At 45.8% G+C, this 18,953-nt stretch overlaps 1 protein-coding gene across 3 annotated transcripts in view; it reads left to right on the top strand.

The window, feature by feature from the left end:
* The window catches only part of znf236 (zinc finger protein 236), a 51,783-nt gene that overhangs the window by 9,181 nt on the left and 23,649 nt on the right, over positions 1–18,953 (top strand). For all 3 annotated transcript variants that reach the window (XM_079729204.1, XM_079729205.1, XM_079729203.1), the window contains exons 7-19: positions 3,301–3,423; positions 4,688–4,873; positions 6,097–6,274; positions 6,985–7,257; positions 9,239–9,442; positions 9,893–10,025; positions 11,984–12,244; positions 13,277–13,512; positions 15,035–15,136; positions 15,387–15,529; positions 15,861–15,958; positions 17,931–18,082; positions 18,511–18,687. In XM_079729204.1, coding sequence (XP_079585330.1) covers positions 3,301–3,423; positions 4,688–4,873; positions 6,097–6,274; positions 6,985–7,257; positions 9,239–9,442; positions 9,893–10,025; positions 11,984–12,244; positions 13,277–13,512; positions 15,035–15,136; positions 15,387–15,529; positions 15,861–15,958; positions 17,931–18,082; positions 18,511–18,687 — 2,266 coding nt within the window. The remainder of the gene's footprint in view (positions 1–3,300; positions 3,424–4,687; positions 4,874–6,096; positions 6,275–6,984; positions 7,258–9,238; positions 9,443–9,892; positions 10,026–11,983; positions 12,245–13,276; positions 13,513–15,034; positions 15,137–15,386; positions 15,530–15,860; positions 15,959–17,930; positions 18,083–18,510; positions 18,688–18,953) is intronic.

The following is an 18,953-nucleotide window of genomic DNA, read 5'->3' as shown; positions in this document are numbered from 1 at the left end:
TAATTATGCAGGTTACCTTGTCAAGTTAGTTTTTTTTCTTTTGGCTTGCCAACGTAGTTAGCTAGCCAATATTTAAAATGCCTTTTTATACCTTAACTGTTTTATAATATGCCTGTTTATTGCAATGTAAAGCACGTTTTAGTTGTTCTAAGTATGAAAGCCTAGCTAGCAAATTCGCCACTCTCCCACTTCAGTTTGTTTTCAGAATGAGAGATTTTGAGGAGGAGGATGCCATTACTGTGGCTCAACTAGAGGCAGGAGTAAGGTGCAAATGGTCCTGGTCCTGGCTGAAGCTAGACTCTAAGAGCAATGTAAAGGGAGTAGAATATGTGTTTCCACTTTCTCAATTTTTCTGTTTTCTGACCTACACACAGACCACCAGTGGGCTTCAGACCAGTCGAAATACCTGATTGAGATCTGTGAGTTTATGGGCATTCAGGGAACGATCCCACAACGGTTTGTGGCACATCGGTGGCTGTCGGTTTATGATGTGGGGATCAGCACTCGCCGAATGTTGCCGGCATACAAGGTGCTCTACTATGGATTCCTTAGCAAGTCAGACCAGACCCTCTACGAAGAAGTCCTACAGGAGATCTACAAGGGCCATAGTGTTGGTGAGCGGGCAAAGGCCAGGATCAACTATTTCCACCAGGATCTCTCCAAAAAAGGAATGACACAGGTTGGTAAGGACAGAAAAGAGAGGGTGGTGAAGAAACTCTGGTTCGAGAGTCTCAACACTTACCTCCAGCTGAGCGCTTACCTTGGTGTCCTTCCAATCCTCAAGGAGTATGTGATGGTGTTCCAGGGTAGCCAAACCCTTGTCCACAAACTGCATGACAAGCAGCTTGGAGTGGTCACCAACTTCATGGCATGCTTTGTCAAGGCTGAGCATCTTCACACCACACCGAAGAAGCTCATGGAGATGGAGTTCAGGGACAAAATGCTGCCTCTCAGGGAGTTTTATGTCGGACCGGTGGCTGAGAAACTCAAGGCAGAAAATCCAAGTCATCCGATTGTGCTGCAGTTTCTCGACACAGTGAAGACTGCATACATGTCAACAGCAGCCTACATGCAGAAAAAGCTGCCACTGAACAGCAGGACCCTACAGGCACTGTCTGCTCTGGACCCATTGGTAAGAGGCCACTCAGAGACTGGAATACTGCTGAAGCGGCTGTCAGGGCCAGGGATGATGGGCCACTTGGTGCCACCCCAGTGTGACGTGCCACTGGAAGTGGTGAAATTCAATGTGGATTCTACCCTTCCCCTGTACAGCGATGGTGACAACATGGTGAACTGGTGGGCAAAAGTGATGGACACTGGCCTAAACCATGTGGTTCGAGGGGCTCTCTCCATTTTCCACGGACCCATGGTAGAATCATCATTCAGTGCCATGGGAGACATAATAACCAACAAAAGCACCAAAATGAGCATGGCAACCTACAATGCTATCCAGACAACAGGTGCCCTCAGGTCCAGGAGTCAGACGGCCATCCAGATGTTTAAGAGAGATGATGTGAAGCTCTCCAGGGTCGATAAGGTCCTCTGCAGGAACATCCACACTGCAGGAACATTGGACAAGGCTCGCAGACAACAGGCCATGTTGAAAAAAAAAGAGAGGCAGGAAGAGTTTGAGTGCCAGCCATCAACCAGTGGCGAGCAAAGCAGGAAGACTGCAGTGGAGGAGGACAGGCAAGCCAAATTGAGGCACATAACCGCTCAAAAGCGGAAAAAGGCACTGGAAGTACTGGTACAGGCAAAAAAGATTTGAGATTTTTGTGTACCTGACATGTTTATTTTATTTAGTTTTGCATGTAGCTCAATATTGTATACAAAGGTTTATTTAAATATTTGGTTGTGTTTCTGTCAAGGGATGCTGGGTTGGGGTGGGGGGAGCCAAATGGGAAGGGAGTTAAGTAGGAAGTATTTCAAATGTTTATTCTGTGAGTTACCCATGTCAAATTCTAATAAACGGAAGTAAAAAACAAAGAACTGGCTTCATTTCTCATTCCCTTGTTCGGAAAAGAATCAAGGACGAGTTAAAGGGGTTGTGAAAGTTGATAACCATCCAAGCTAAATAGCCGCAACTTATTTGTGTTTTACTGGAATAACATTGAAGCATATGCAATATATATATATGTGTGTGTGTGTGTGTGTGTGTGTGTGTGTGTGTATATATATATATATATATATATATATATATATATATATATATATATATATATATATATATATTCCGCGAGGGGGTTTGGGTCCTTGTCACCTTTTTCATCCCTGATGAGTTTGCACCCCTGCAGAAATGAAACAATTTGCTTACATTTTTAATGGCTCACATATTTGAACTTAAACATCTTCTTGTAGCACAGTTAAAGTTAAGTGAAACCCTAGGGACGTTACGATCAATCGTTTCTCCCAGTGTGTCTTCTGCTCTCATAGATTAAGCTGTCAAAAGGTTGCTTTTAGTTCAAAGTCCACAAAAAATAATCCTGTAAAAAAATCCGGACTGGGCATATTGTTATCCTGCCAACAGGATTTTCTAGAGATGTTGGTAAAATGCATGTAGAATAAGCATAATCTAAATGAGAGAGAGAACACATCAATGAAATGAACTTTGCAGGGTAGTCAAGCTGAGTTTCGTGTTCAACGTGTTGGATGAACAATGGGCCTCCTCCATTGTCTTTGGTCCCACCTGGACCAAACAAGCCAGATATACGCAAATTAATGGATATCCAATTCAGTTGTCAGTTGTGCTCTCAAAAAATTACAAGCTGTTTACAAACGGCCCCCCTTACACAAGGCACACAAACACACAAAGACCTTCTATTTAACAACATTTATTTGGAAGAGTGTGTCAAGGCATTACGGGGGCTTTTGTCGTACCAAGCAAAGTGCCAATGATGATGGGCGGCCGGTTGATTCAATTAGCAGTGGAAATCCAAACAGCAGGGCCGTTTGAATAATGCATCTTATTTGCACAAGTGTTCGTCAATGGCCTTTTTCCTCAGAGGACACTGGCTTTATGAATAAATTATGGTCAGACGTTATATGCGAAGCGACTCATGACCAAACACAGCACGCAGTGGATGCGAGAGTGGAAAGCCGGCGTTGTTTGTTCCTCGCATGTTGATGCAAAGAAAGGATCAAGCCAAACATGGGGCTCTGGGTTCCTTCCAAATGTCCCTGAGATGGATGGAGCCGCTCCTTGTGACTATGCAGGGGGCTGCTGGGGGGTCGGCCTGCTGCTACAGGGCTAACTGAGGATAATAGCCATCCTTCCTGTTTTTTTCCTGTGCTCCCTCTCAGACCAAAGGCGTGCCACTGTTCCCTTGTATGGACTGCAGCTGTGTGTTCAAGAAGCTGGGCAGCCTCAACGCCCACATCAGCAAAATGCACATCTCCATGATCGAAGAGCCTTCCAGCACCTCGGTGAGAACACAGTATGAGCACAGAGTATCAAAGCACAGACGATAAACCTAGAGATTTTCGATTATTTCTTTTTTATATGGCTCCCACACAAGTAGGATTTATCCTTCCTTGAAGACAGACAGCAAAACCTAACAGGCCTTTTTATATGCCTTCCCCACAACTAAATATTTGCTTATCTTTCATGTCGAGCCATGATTTTGTGTTGTTTATTTGTATTATTTGCGGGTGATGGACTGTCACGATTATCAAAAATTGTGACAGTCCATCACCCGCTCCAATTACATGGAATTGCAGACAGACTCTTTCTCTTCTCCTCTCTCTTTCTCTGAATGAAATGAATGTAAAGACAGTCCCCTCCATACAAAACAATCAGTCAAACCCATATTTCCATGAGAAACCAATATAATGAATGTTTTTCAGTAGCATGCGTCATTCTTGCCCCAGACCAATTTACCAGGCAGTCTGACTGAAGTCAAGTTTGAAGTTCAGACTCCAATGAACTCGGTGGATTAATTTGAAGTTCAGCCACTCTTGTGAAGCATAAACAACAATAAATAAATAACAAATGCATTCTTTTGAGTAGCTTACGTTATGCTAGTTTAATCACAGGTTTTTCTTCAGTGTCATTTCTGGCAGTATTTGCCTAATAGTAATTAAGAATTATGGCGCCGGTTTAAAACGTTGTGCCAGTGTGGATACAAAAATGGCATGCCTTTCCCGTTCATGAAAATACGAACCATTGGAAACACTGAAAACAAATTCGGCCTGCTGTACCTCAACCCGTGAACATTTGGAAGATTATCTACCAGATGCCTGGGTGAGATGCTTAACACAGATGCCTCTGTTAGGCAATTAAGAGTTAGATTTGTTCAAATTTGTTCCAAATCATGATTCAGCAACTTACGCAACACTTTCTCTTTATTCTCTTGGAAAATAGTCGATGAAGCTTAGTCTGCTGCCATATTCTATTGCAAATACTCTCACAATTACAAAATGTTAATGCTCCACTTAAAGCCTCCAACCTTCAATCAGAAAGTGTTGGATTTTTGAAGTAACACTGCTAGCCCCCACCCCCCTGCCCATAAACTTTATCAAAAAGTATAATCATATTTATAATTAATGCCCTTGGAGAAATAACGGCAGAAGTAAAGTATTAGCAACGCAGAGAATAACATGCGTCATTTCCTGCAAACTTGCCCCTGTGCCGCTGTGTGGGTGGGGCTCCCCTCTCTGTCCCCTCACCACCCTGCGTCTCCTCCCACAGGAAGCGGAGGCGGTGTGCCAGGCGGCGGCGTCGGGGTCGGAGGTCGGCCAGGAGGGCGTGACCGACGTCATCCAGCAACTGTTGGAGCTGTCGGAGCAGGTCACCAACGAGCCGGCTCCGCCCCAGCCGGTCCCCGAGCCCCCCTTGGAGACCCTGGAGACCGCCATCAACCAGGACATCTTGCAGGTGACGCACGCATGCACACACGCATGCATGCACACACACACACACACACACACACACACACACACACACACACACACACACACACACACACACACACACACACACACATACACGTTTAGCACACGCACAAAAAAACACACATAATCATATAGGACACACGCACAGATGCACATATACACATATGCAGGAGGGCACCCACACATTCGCACACGTATACAGAGAGAAACGCACGCACGCACGTAATATTTCATTCACACATGCATGCACACATTTACACCTACACATTCACACACACACAGACTCTCTCTCAAGCACACGCTTTCTCACACACACTTTCTTTCTCAAACACGCCTGAAATTTGCATGTCGCTCACAGTGGCTGTCAGCTTAGCCCACATAAAGTGAGTGGAAGTGTTTGAGCTCAGCAGCGTGAACACATCTTCCAGCGTTCTCATCCACCTCATCAACGTGGTTGGTGGTGGAGTGCTGAGATAGACTGTAGGGAAAAGTGGTATTTTATTTGAGTATATTTTCGTCCTCCCCCTCTCTTTCGGCGTCACCGTGGCTCAATCTCTCCTCAAAGTGGTGGAGGTGGAATCGGTCGGCGGTATGGTAATGAGAGTTCCCCAGGAAGGTCTCTAGATGGCTGCTGCAGCGGCCGTGAATGGCGCCTCTGCCCCTCGGACACAATGGGCAGTAATTCTGAGAGAGGCGTTGGGGTGAATTCACTACTCTGTAATGCCTCAGTCTTTTTAAACACAGCTTTTCAACAACCCCCAAAATAAACCTGGATGTATTTGAGAAATGAAGATATTGCTGGTTTAAGCACCAGGAAAACACGGGTACATGCCTATTACGGTCAAGAGATCAGGTTTTTTTTCACCTTTCAAAACTTTTTGGAAACACTTTTCCTTAATAGCTCTTGAATTGCAGTTGATTATGGCGCTGAAGGCAGATTGAACCGTCCTAATTATTAACACACCAATGATGTCACTGTTTTGTCATATTTAACCCATTTGTGCCGGCTGCTGCGCGGCACAACATTGTATCTACTAGTTACAATGTTGCGCCGCGCAGCAGCCGGCACAAATGGGTTAAATAAGAATTGCAAATGCATGGCAACACATGCGTTGTGCTCATGTGAAAGCAACAGATGAGGAATTTAGTCAAATACTTACTGTGCTATTTTGTCCATATTTTAAATACGAACCATGTGGTCCACAGCAAGCCCTGGAGAACAGCGGCCTCAGCGTGGTCCAGACCCAGAGCAATGGAGCCCCCGCGCAGTCCCAAGGCCAGCCAACAGAGGGCGCCACCGCAGATAACAAGAAGACACTCGGCCAGGAGAGGTCGGCCAAAGAGAGGAAAAGGAGCATATTCAGAAAGCCAATACAGATGCCAGGTAGGATATGGCTCGCCAGTCCTTTAGTCTGAGTTGTATTCCCATTCTTTGCACTCAAAGAATGGGAAACCCCATTTTTCAATCCAGACACCGTTTGACTGCACCATGATATGTTTATGTGTATGGCTAAACGCGTCTAATATATCTTCACTTTGTCTTCATTGTATGGATGATTAGTTGATGGATTGATCGCTGGGAAATTTATCTTATCTGATTTGGTAATTGATTCATTTATTTATTTACATTACAGTACATTACAGTCATTTATTTACATTACATTACAAACATTAAGTGCAACAATTTTGGCTCAATGTTGCAGTTTAATTCAAATATTTGGTTCATAAATCATAATAAAAGGAATGGTTTAGTTTTTCCTGGCTGCTTGGGAAAATCAAGTAAGCACATTTAAGACATCATTTTGGACCCTGGTAACTTTTGCTATTTTTCCAGGACATTTGATATACTCAATTATTAATTGATTGATTCAAGGGGAGGGGAGCAATCATGAGATTAATCGGCTATGACGATAATCGTTGCTGCTCTTCTTAATGGATATTGTGACTCACTGATTCCATCTTGATTCTTTATGAGACACGGCAGCCACGATTTACAACCCACCTCCTGCTCCTCCTCCTCCTCCTCCTCCTCCTCCTCCTCCTCCTCCTCCTCCTCCTCCTCCCCCTCCTCCACCCTCCCGCTCCTCCCTCCAGGCTCCATCCGGGAGGAGAACGGCGTGCGCTGGCACGGCTGCCCCTACTGCGCCAAGGAGTTCAAGAAGCCCAGCGACCTGGTGCGCCACATCCGCATTCACACCCACGAGAAGCCCTTCAAGTGCAAGCAGTGCTTTCGGGCTTTCGCCGTCAAGAGCACCCTCACGGCGCACATGAAGACGCACACGGGCGTCAAGGCCTTTGAGTGCCAGTACTGCTTCAAGTGCTTCTCCACCTCAGGCAGCATGAAGGTGCACATGCGCCTGCACACAGGTGAGCCATGGCTGGGTGGGGAGGGGTGGGGAGGCTCGGATAGGCGGCCTATTGGATGGCAGCGTGGACGACATGCACTGATGAGTAGGGGGAAAGAAAAGCAAATTCTGTTTTGTTATTTAGTTATAGATTTGGGGGCCCTCATATAACCTGACTCGACTCGATCCATAATTTGTGGCATTAACAGCAACTTTAATGCAGAGCAGATTGTGGACGGATCCCTAGCTCTGGCTAAGCATCGTAAAATAAACCTCTGCTCTTTGACTACCAACGAGCAGATGCGCTCGAAAGTGTCTGCCATTTCCTGAAACCTTTTGTTGCCAATGGTTATTACACGGCAGCATGAACCACATTGTGTATGGAGACACTAACGGGTAGTGGGTCTGTGTTATTTGCAGCCTCAAAACGCTGCGGTGAGACTTGTTGTTGCCCTCATACTCAGCGGAGCTGAGTGAATTATATAGGCAGGAAAACAATGGCTTTCACTGGCACAATGGCCATCAACCAGAGCCTCTCATTTGCATTCATATGTTTGATTACCGTTTTTCTTTGCTTGAGGCCGTTGTTCTTGAGAACAAAGTGAACTTAAGCGTATATACTTGTGCTCTAATTATTTGCCAAATATGGCATGCCTCTCGTTCAATATAATGGGTCACGGTAATTTCTATGCACACGTCGTTTTTTAATTGGATGCACGGCGATAATGACTCCCTTTCCCGATTCCACAATGAAAACGGTTTAAACAATTTTGCCGTCGCTTTACATAAGATGACCTTTATTGGTTGTCGTTGGTTTTCTTTGGGTCGGACGCCTCAAACCCCCAGCATAAATGCCTGCTGGGTGCTGAGGGCTACTTGAAGAAACTAAATTAAAAACCCCTTGCCAAGAATATTGTTTTGTTTTGTTCTTTTCTTTTTTTCAAGGTCGGTAATTTGTTGTGTTCATCATTACCGAGAGCATCATCTTCTTATCGCAAAACAAAGAGCATTCCGCACAGCGAAGAACACATCCCATGTTTTGTTTATTTTTAGCTTATCCGTGTTAACCCACAGGCAGGGTTTGTTGCCACACGCGTAACTGATGCAAGACCTCTGAGATGTAATGATTCCCCCAGTGTTTGAAATGTTTTGTCACCGAGTCTGATTTCCTGTGAAATAATGGAGGAAATTATAGGAAGAAAAGAAGCCATAACACCCCACGACAATTACCGATCCATTACCACCGCCACTATCCATAACCACCGCCACTATCATCTGTCAACATAACTGGTTTCGAAAAAAAATATGTTACTCCATATGGTGGCTTTTCCTGGGGGTTTTGCTTAGTGTTTCATACTCGTATAATGTGTTTTCTAGTTGGCATTGTTCAAACGTTTGCCTTCCATAACTTCTTTTCATTGGCTCTTCCGGGAATTAATAAGCACAACGTACATAATTTAAAGGATCGATGCAGAGGAAGTAATCAAAGTGCACCAATGAGGACGTCACTGCAATATGGATTTAACTGAATGTTTGATTAAGTCATCCAGACACTTTTTTTTCTTTCCCCACATCTCTTCAATCAACTCAATACCCTAATTGTCCCATGGGGAAATTAGTGTTGGCTCATGCTACAATTAAAATACTTCAGGCAACAACCTATCAACAACCTGACAGAGTGAGCAAATGTATCGCCAAGCCATCGTCTTATTTTGCAACACTGCAATTTTTGTCTCTAGACCCGGCTCCCCAGGCACGATATTGCATAGCTTATAATATCGCACATTCCTAATATTATACCTTGAAAAGTTATATTCCATCATGTCTCAATTGCAGTTGTCTTGTTCCAAGAAACAAAGCAGCATTTGGTTATAGATCTAATGTCATTGTGTGATTGTTGTATTCCCTCCGAGTGTGCGCCACGTCCCATTGTCTTGTTCCAAGAAACGAGGCAGCATTTGTTTATTGATATGATGTGCTCATTGTTTTATATTCTTCTCAAGGCGTGCGGCCATTCAAGTGTCCTCACTGCGACAAGTTCTTCCGAACTTCGGGCCACCGGAAAACGCACGTCGCCTCGCACTTTAAGAGCCTGCAGCAGAAGAAACACAAATTCCCCCGCAAAGCTAACAAAGCCAAGGCATCCAAGAACAACCTCCCCCTATCAGACATCCCCCTGCAGGAACCCATTCTCATCACAGACCTGGGTGAGTCCATTTGGGTACATGTCAAGAACACTTCTGTCCTCTTACGTTCAATTTGGGAACATGTCATGACACTTCTGTCTATTTAAGGTCAATTTTGGTACATGTCGAGACATTCCTGTCCACTTTGAGTCAATTTGGGCACATGTCAAGACACTTCTGTCAATTTAACATGGGTACATGTTGTTAGGAAGCAGCTGGACATTGGGGATCGAACCCAGAACTTATCGGTTGGTAGAGGAACACCCTTGCCAATATACTACCGTACCCCTTCATAGGGAGCGACATAATAAAAAAAACAATAATCAGGATTATAAGGATAGTAGCCATATTAAATACAATAATAGCAATAATGATAGTAAGAATGAAGAAATCAATCATACGTTGAAATGTCCTTATTTTGGGTTTAGTGCTGTTTAATTTCCTTTGTGTCTTCTGTCTTGCGTCGTGCAGGGCTGGCCACGTCGCAGAGCGCTCGCCTGGGCCTGCAGCAGTACCTGGAGATGGTTGGCATAGACCGGCCATACAAGTGTCAGTTCTGCAGCAAGGCCTACAAGAAGTCCAGCCACCTCAAACAGCACGTCAGGTGCAGTGTGTTCAAGATCTTTAGCTTTTCATTTTTCTCCCCCTCATCACCAGCCTTGTGATATAATCCTGATATTTGCCCCTGGTCTTGGCTAGGCAGCAATTGTGTTTTTGAAATATTGCCACAGCCTTCCGTTTTTCTCTTCATCCCTCTTCATCAGAGGGACTCGTGTGTTTCCTGCACTCTTGCAAAAGATTTTGGGAAGTAAAGCAAATACCTATTCTCCTCTGAGAACATAATCCATTTTGGATAAAAAATTTTTGGTTGCTAAACTCTCCTCAGGCACATGCTAACTCAGAAATGGTCTCAGGAGGCTACCTCTTCGCACTCCTACAGTAAACAACGCAGTAAACAGTGTAGGTTTAAGACAATCAATCAATCAATGTCAAAGAATGTCTTGAAGGGTGTTCTGGAAGTGCTGGGTCTAAATCAAGGCTTTCCAGAATCTAGCGTCCCACACATCTGACATCGTCAACCGTCCATCTTTCTCGCTCTGTCTCTCTGTCTCTATCTGTCTATTTCTTTGTCTGTGTCTCTGTCTCAATCTCTCTCTCTCTCTTTCTCTTTCCATCACCATCTCCATATTCAACACTGTCAGGACAGAGAGAGGCGATGAAGGCAACGGGCCAAATGAGGAGATAATGGAATGGTTTTCTGAGGCATGATTTGAAAGGGGGTGGGGGTGGGGAGGGTAACACACTGGAAGGCTTTTATTTTTAAAGTGAAAGATCTCAAAAGAGATGAGAACAGAGCCATTTGGCTGGAGAGATGTTCCCCCCCTCCGGCAAACACATGATTGTAAACTCATAAAAATTCAAGCTAGCCAATTATATGTGATGAGAAGGAGGCAGAGAACACATTCAAACTTTGAGTCTAGCTTTACGGAAAGTAATATTCATTCTGTAGTCGGATTCGGATCTCAAATATCAAAATACAGTGATTAAAATGCTTTTATACTTTTTATGCGTTTTAATAAAATTTCTTTTACTATGTTAGCATTAGTATTCAGCCCGTATTACTCTTGTCTATGAAGCTTCCCTTTCATGGAAATTACATCTCTATCTCACTCACACATTCATGGCTTGACTTCCAGAGACCACACAGAACCGACTTTAATAGTCTTACCAGCAGGGCTAAGGTTAAACATTTTCCTTTTTTTTCCTCATTGTGAGTGACCTCGTATGGCGATCTTGGCTAGAGCAGAACATTAACCTTAAAAAGAAATCGCTAAAGCTTCCGTTTTTCTTTCCTGCCGAGGCCGGGTAGTACCGTGCCCTTTCCATTGATGGGGAGAGGGGCCGTTCTGAAATCCTATTTTATTGTAGTTTCTCTCGCTCTCTCTCTGCCACAACATTATCTTCAGTTAAACCAGGGCAGGGATAGATTGTCATTGCTACGGACTGATAGGAGCGTTTGAAGAAACCCAAATGAAATGACCACAGCAACATACAGAGTTAGTCGGCCTACAGATCGACAATAGGAACAGCATAAAGCATACATATTGGGCCTCAACCGGGAGGAACACTACACTACTCACCTACCACTCACACTGCCCCATTCATTATTAACATCACTTTCTTTTGTTGTTAAACGTTATGAGCATTCTCATAGGTGCTTGATGTGAGTTGTTACTTGTACAGCAAAGGGTAGTAATGCTGCAGGCCGATCTTATGACCGAATAAAGATGAATCATCTGTGCAATCTCGATTTGACTGTTTCTTTTTACTGCTTTATCATCATGACATTTACAATGTTAACATATTGTCTACATTTTGAGTGATAATTTCCCATTGTTCTGAAACAATATTTCTCTCTCGTTGGGTTATTGAAATGCGGTGCTTGGTACCCCATACTAATCTGTAGTTTGTGTGTGTGTGTGTGTGTGTGTGTGTGTGTGTGCGTGTGCGTGTGCGTGTGCGCGTGTGCTTGTGTGTGTGCCCCCCCCCCCCCCCCCCCAGGTCCCACACAGGGGAACGGCCCTACAAATGCATCCAGTGCAGCCGAGGCTTCGCCTCTTCCGGTGTGCTGAAGGCCCACATCCGCACCCACTCGGGCCTCAAGGCCTACAAGTGTCTGGTGTGTGACACCACCTTCACCACCAGCGGCAGCCTGCGGCGTCACATGACCACGCACAGTGACCTGCGGCCCTACATGTGCCCCTACTGCCAGAAGACCTTCAAGTCTTCGCCCAACTGCAGGAAGCATATGAAGACGCACAGGTGTGTGTGTGTGTGTGTGTGTGTGTGTGTGTGTGTGTGTGTGGGGGAACACCTGGCCATGTGCACAATCGCAAATGGCGTTGGATTGTTAGATAGATTTTTGTAGGGGCCCATGGTTGTCGTAAGAAGGGGATGTTAATGTTGGAGACGTAGCCCTACACACTAAATGCTTAGTGACCGTGGCCGTCTCCTGGATATTAATAAAGTTGATGAAGTTAATCGCTCGCAATTCCGTCTCATCAAGAAATAAACACTGATTATTGCTCATTATGACTACATAATGAGCAATAGTCTCTATGAGAATATAACAATCTATATAAGATAAGTGGACATAAGCACGGATTGATTTGCGTAAACTAAACAATGCGTATAAAGCACATCGACTTGAGTCGATTTGATTGCTTCTCTGTGGGAAGATAATGGTATGATTGCTCCCTTCCACTGCCGTCAATTCCTATTGACTGCACCATAGCGCCCAAGTTTCAACTGAAGGCCAAATTACACTTCTTCTTCCTGACGCTTCTCGGAGGCCTGTTCACAGCCTTTTGGCCGGTCGCTGACCGTCACATATGCAAAGACTTGAAGTCCTCCCAGGGGTTAGTGGTTAGGTATGTGTTGCCTTTCTATGAGGAGGTTTGTGCCGACTTAGCGCTAATTGGTCGAGCAGGGAACAGGCAAAGAGGGCAACCAGATACGAAAATAAAAATTAAGCAATATTTTCTGCTGGTTGCGATACACCAACCGCTTTTAAGCACAATGATCTATAACTTTTTGGACATCGTTCCACTGGCGCCAGCTCAGTCTCGCCATTCGCTCTCCAGGTTTACTCGTCAGTTCGTGTACATTTTGGGTCGGTATTGCTTTACTGCCTTTACCCCTTTTGTTCGTGGTGACGGGGATGGCTGGACAAATTGCAGAGAGACCCCCTAAGCCCAGTCACAACAGAATGATCTATCGCGAACGCACTTTACGTCAAATTTTAAATCGAGCTGAATGGTGAAAATATCAAGAAATACCCTTTCTGACACCCAGGTATGAGCTGGCCCAGCAGCTGCAGCCCCAGCCCCCTGAAGACTCCCTGGGGGGGACCACCGTGTCCCACGAGATCCAGGTGGAGATCGAAGATGAGGACCTGGAAGGCCAGGCGGCCTCCGGGGGCGGGGAGCAGCAAGGCATGCTGGAACTAGGCCAGGCGCAGGTGGTGGGCGGCGGTCAGCAGGTGACTCTGGAGGCGGAGCTTAGCGAGCAGCCGCTGATACAGACAGAGGGTAAGGCCGTCAACCCGACCCTTTTCATCTGGCTGTGACTCCATTTCTCTTCTGGGAAACACTTCTCTTCTCACAATCTTCGTGGTCATGACCCCGATGAGTCAGAGAGTCTGATTATCAGCACAGAATAAACCCATCCAAATCCTTCTCTCTAGACGTTCTCGTATTCGCGATTCACCTTTCCTTCAGTCAGTCTGTGAATGTGTGTTTATGTATGTTTGTGTGAGTGTGTGGGTGTGTGTGTGTGTGTGTGTGTGTGTGTTTGTGTGCGCTCGCTAGTAAGCTTAGGTTTATCCCGAGCACCATTATTCTTCCTCATTAATCAAAAGCTTGTGGGGAAGGCTTATATAGTTACGGCATATGGAGTTTTGAATGTTGAAGGTTAATTGCATCATTGGATTTGCATGAAAAGTAGTGCAGTCCCGGGCCCCCGATGGCTCACATTGCTATAGCTCGTGTGGATTCTGCTCCTCCTAGCGCCAATGTCAAGGGCTGTGTTAAAGCATTGCTGCTCTTGCCCCTTCGAGCGCCTCAAAGGAGTGGCTGGTGGACAAACCCCTGTGGGCAAAGTGCTGTTCATTTCCAGTGCAAACCCCCCCCCCCCCCCCCCTTTTTTTTCTTTGTTGTCCAGACTGAATGCATATGTATGTTTAATCCCGACGCCATCCCTTGTCTGCATTCTCAGCATCGGCTTTTTGTCTGCTTTTTTCTTTATTCTATGCAATCCAAATCGTACTTTCCCTCCCTAACCACCCCAGACCCTAGTACCATCAGGGGGCATCCATTCAGAGGCAGTTCAGGATTTGTGACCCTCTGAATATTTTAGCTGGGGTCGAAGGCATGCACAATGGATTTTAAACAACAGAAACATAAATAATTAGAATGTAATGATTTATTGTTGTGTAGACCAGTGTGACATTGGCAGATGTGTTGGACTCAGGCAGCTCACTCAATTGGCAGTTGCCTCAGCTATTATTATATTTCATTGTTTCTAGGAATTTTTCCCTCAAAATCTCTCATTTGTATTGTGTGTTTAATGGCTATACATAATGCATAGTCGGCCAGTCCTTACTCTTTGCACCAGGGGGAGCATCCCTGAGGAGAAAGACTTTCTATTAAATCTCTAGTTGGAAAGTTGGCTTTTAGAAAGTAGTCAAACAAAGTTTTGTTGGCCTTTCTGAGCAGCTTGTAACATTAATTTATACAGCAGCTTGCAGCATGAATACCTGATCATTGTATCGTCATTTCACCTGCTAAAATGTCATTTTTATTTGAGAATCAAAACTCTCCCTCTACTCTCCTCTCATCTTACTCTACTCTACTCTACCTCTCCTTCCTCTTCCTCTTTCCTCTCCTTTTTTCTCCTCTATCCTCTCCTTCCTTCTGCTTGAATATATGGTAGAAAGTGTAAGGACCCAAAGCCTATATACCGCTTTATATATACTCTGTATCGATCCCAATGTGGAGCTGTACTAGTCTAACCTGCTGCGTCCCCTTCCCCCTTGCTTTGTCCCTTTACTAGATTCTTATGTGAACAATCAACATGCTCTGCCCCAAAACATCAGCCAGTTTGAGACTCAAACGCTTCCTCAGCCAACCTATGACCAGCAAGCTCTCACGCAAGGTACACACACACTCACACACTCACTCACTCACTCACTCACTCACTCACTCACTCACACACACACTCTCTGTCTCTCTCTCTGTCTCACTTACACACGCATGTTGTGCTGTACGTTCCAAAACATAATGTTTAGCCTCAATCACAGCGTATTATTCAGCAAGAACAATCACAGCTAGAGCGATGGCCGACACTTTGATCCAGCTCTGGTCAGTTGGTTTGTCTGAGGTTCTGCGTTTCCTCCTCCTTCCAGGCTTCACCATCACCGAGGGCTATACTCAGCAGCCCCACTTCTCCAATGTCCAACAGCTCCAGGACTCCAGCACGCTGGAGTCCCAGGCCCTGTCGTCAAGCTACCACCCCCAGAACCTGCTCCATGTGACCAGCTCAGAGGTGGTGAGTCCCCCCGTCCCCACTTCCCCTTGGCGAGGGCCCTACCTTCATGCATTATTCCTGTATTCCTCCATCCATGAAAGTGTCTGTGATGGCAGGTTTGTAGGGTGAGAGCACATGTTGACGGGACGACCAGGACAATATGAGAAAACGCAACGACAAGCCGATGGCTGTGGATACACACAGGCAGAATTACACACGCATGCACTCACACCCACACACGCATACCAAGAAACAAATGGCTGTTATTTGTGAAGTCTGTTATTTGTCTTGTCATGTCTCGTTTGGTCTCAAAGTCCTTCCCGGTGTGTTGTTGTTGTTGTTGATGGTGCAGACAGCTGAGCTGCTCCAGCAGAGCGACCAAACGGAGCTGCAGCTGACCGAGTCGCAGGACTACCAGGAGGAAGAGGACAACAGCAAGAGAGCCTACAGGTGGGTGTGTGCGTGTTTGTGCGTGTTTGTGCGTGTGCGTGTGTGTGCGTGTGTGTGTGTGTGTGTGTGTGTGTGCGCGAATGCTTTTGTGCGTGTCTATGTCTATGCATGTGTGTGTGTGTGTGTGTGTGTGTGTGTGTGTGTGTGTGCGTCTGTGTGTGTGTGTGTGCGTGTGTGTGTGTGTGCGAATGCTTTTGTGTGTGTGTGTGTGTGTGTGTGTGCGCGTGACAGCGTGAGTGTGCGTGTGTGTGGTGGTGTGCATGCATGTGTGTGTATGAGAACACACCTTTTGGTACCGTAGCTTGTTTTTGTACGAGTGCTTTACTCCAAACACTCTGGGATAGAGCATTATCTAATATCAGCGGGGGAGCATATTTCTGTTGTTGCATTCGTTCTTTTGAGGGGCGATAACAGATCATTTGAGGTTCCCCTGGGAAAAAAACTAAAGATTATTTGATGTGATTTGATCTGCTACTATCTTACCTGAGGAGAAAAAAAACAACAACAAACCTAAAATACACCACCAAATAGTCTTGGTCTCCCTCGGTTATCTTTTAGAGCAGTCCTCCGAAGCGGCCAGGGTCAGCCCTCATACATTATGCAGTTTTCCACCATCTCTCGGTCTGTTCTTGTTGTTCCTTCCCTATCTTAAGAAGGGAATGATACAGAGTCTTAAAAGGAACCATTACTCAGTTAATTGCGTCGCTTGTGATCATGTGTTTGATGATAGTGGTAGTACGGTGCCTGTGTTTGGTAGGTCACGAGGCAGTCAGCCCGCTGAGAGAGCACAATAGGAGGGCTCGATCAGAAACCCCCCCCCCCCCCCCTCGCGCCTCTTTCTCTCTGGATTGTTTGCGCTCTTCCCGCCAGGATGAAACCCTCTTAACATATGAAAGACTGAAGGAGAATGGAAAGAGGAGGTCAGGGACTTTAGCAAAGAACAACGACCCCTTTGATGTCTTCCACAAACGCCGGCCTCCTGCCCCTTAGCGATGCATTTTTACGTAAAAATTAATGATTAGGACCCACCTATCTTCACAATTTCCTGTTGCAGTTAAAAGCGGCTGCGTTTTTGGTACGTTTTGGGTCGCAGTTTGGTACATTCACAGCCTCCATGGTGTCCTTCAGAGGATAGTTCTGCCCTTTGATTTGCCCATCTCACCAACTGTAAATACACAGACTTTGAGAGCAGCGCCTGAGTTCTGCCGGCTCGGATGCTAGTGGGAGACAAGCCTCCCTCAACCGTGCTCCTTTAGAGCCAACCCGGCCTACAAAGCAGCGTTTCAACATTAGAGGAGCTGCTAAATAACCACTCGCCTGAGAGTCATTGTGTGTGTGTGTGTGTGTGTGTGTGTGTGTGTTTCTGCGTCTGTGCGCGTGTGTGTAGTACTTTTGTTTGGTGACTCGTGAAAATAAATCCTTTTTCACTGTGTTTTTTTCTTCATCCCCTGAGCTGAGAAGAGGTGTATATATTGGGGGTTTGATTCATGTATTGAGTGTAATTCTAAACTACCATGAATAACTGCATTCACGATTGGTCCACCAAATTGGTCAATGCGGACCGTGAAGGACAACCACTCTTTTGCTGTTCATTATTCAGTCACATTTAGCAGGCACTTCCAGCCAAGAAGAGACTTTCATTACAGTACAGGGCATTGTTTCTGGAAGCAGGTAGGGGTCAGGGGGCGTCTTGCTCATGGATGCCCACAGGTCTAACAGGGACATCTGCCACCAGGCACCGGCGGACAGATTAGACCATCTGCAAGCTTGAATAATTTAACATATTCAAACTGTTTATCTTGGCCAGTCAATTCCACTAAATTGCAGGTAGGTAGCAAGTAGACTGCAGACAGTGTGGTTCAACCCCCCCCCCCCCCCAACAACAACAACAACAACAACAACAACAACAACAACAACAACAACAACAACAACTGCAGCAATCTAACCCCCTACCCCACCACCCACTCCTCAGATGCAGTTGGTGTAACAAGGGCTTCAAGAAGTCCAGCCACCTGAAGCAACATGTCCGCTCCCACACCGGGGAGAAACCCTACAAGTGCCAGATCTGTGAGCGCGCCTTCGTGTCTGCCGGGGTGCTCAAGTCCCACCTGAACACACACACGGGTAAGACATACAAACACATGCACTCACACGCACTCACACAGACACGCACACACACGGTTAAACCCACAAATACATGCACATGCAAACAAACGCACTCACAAACACAGGCAAGACACACAAACACATGCAGAAGCGCACGAACGCACACACAAAGAAACGAACACACACGCAGTAGAACATGCACACACAGGAAAGACACACCATCACATGCTTGGACGAACACACACACACACACACACAACTACATACACACACACACACACAGTTAAAACATGCACACACACAGGTAAGACACAAAAACACACACGCCACACACAAACACACACAGGTAAATCATACACACACACACGGGTAAAACACAGACACACACGCCTGCACATCCTTAATCCACTAATCAGCCTCGTCTCTTCTGCTCTTCTCGTGTGCAGGGGTGAAGCCGTTCAAATGCAACGCGTGCAGCGCCCTGTTCACCACCAACGGTAGCCTGAACCGTCACATGGTCATCCACGTCAAGTCATTCAAGTGTGCGTTGTGCGGCGAAGGTTTCCGCACCAACCTGCTGTGCAGGAAGCACATGCGCAAGATCCACCACGTGGAGGAGAGAGGTGAGCTGCGGCTAATGCTGGTGACTCTGATGTTATTGTTAAATCACCGCCTCAGACCCTCATTCTGCTATGCTACCTGTATTTCCTGCCAAGGTTTTTTCAGTCTCTCTCTGGCCGGACAACGCAGACCGATTTTCAAATAAGCATTAGTTTCACATCTCAGTTAATTTTTTGAACTTCCAAAATGCCTCTGGATGCGATCGCATAGACCTGGTTCTAATCACTGCAACACAACGGTTGACACATCAGTGGCAGAGATTTGTTGT

Source organism: Pollachius pollachius (assembly GCF_949987615.1).
Source record: "Pollachius pollachius genome assembly, chromosome: 1".
Lineage (NCBI taxonomy): Eukaryota > Metazoa > Chordata > Actinopteri > Gadiformes > Gadidae > Pollachius > Pollachius pollachius.
The sequence above is the reverse complement of the archived record's forward strand: the minus strand, read 5'-3'. Positions and strand labels throughout refer to the sequence as shown.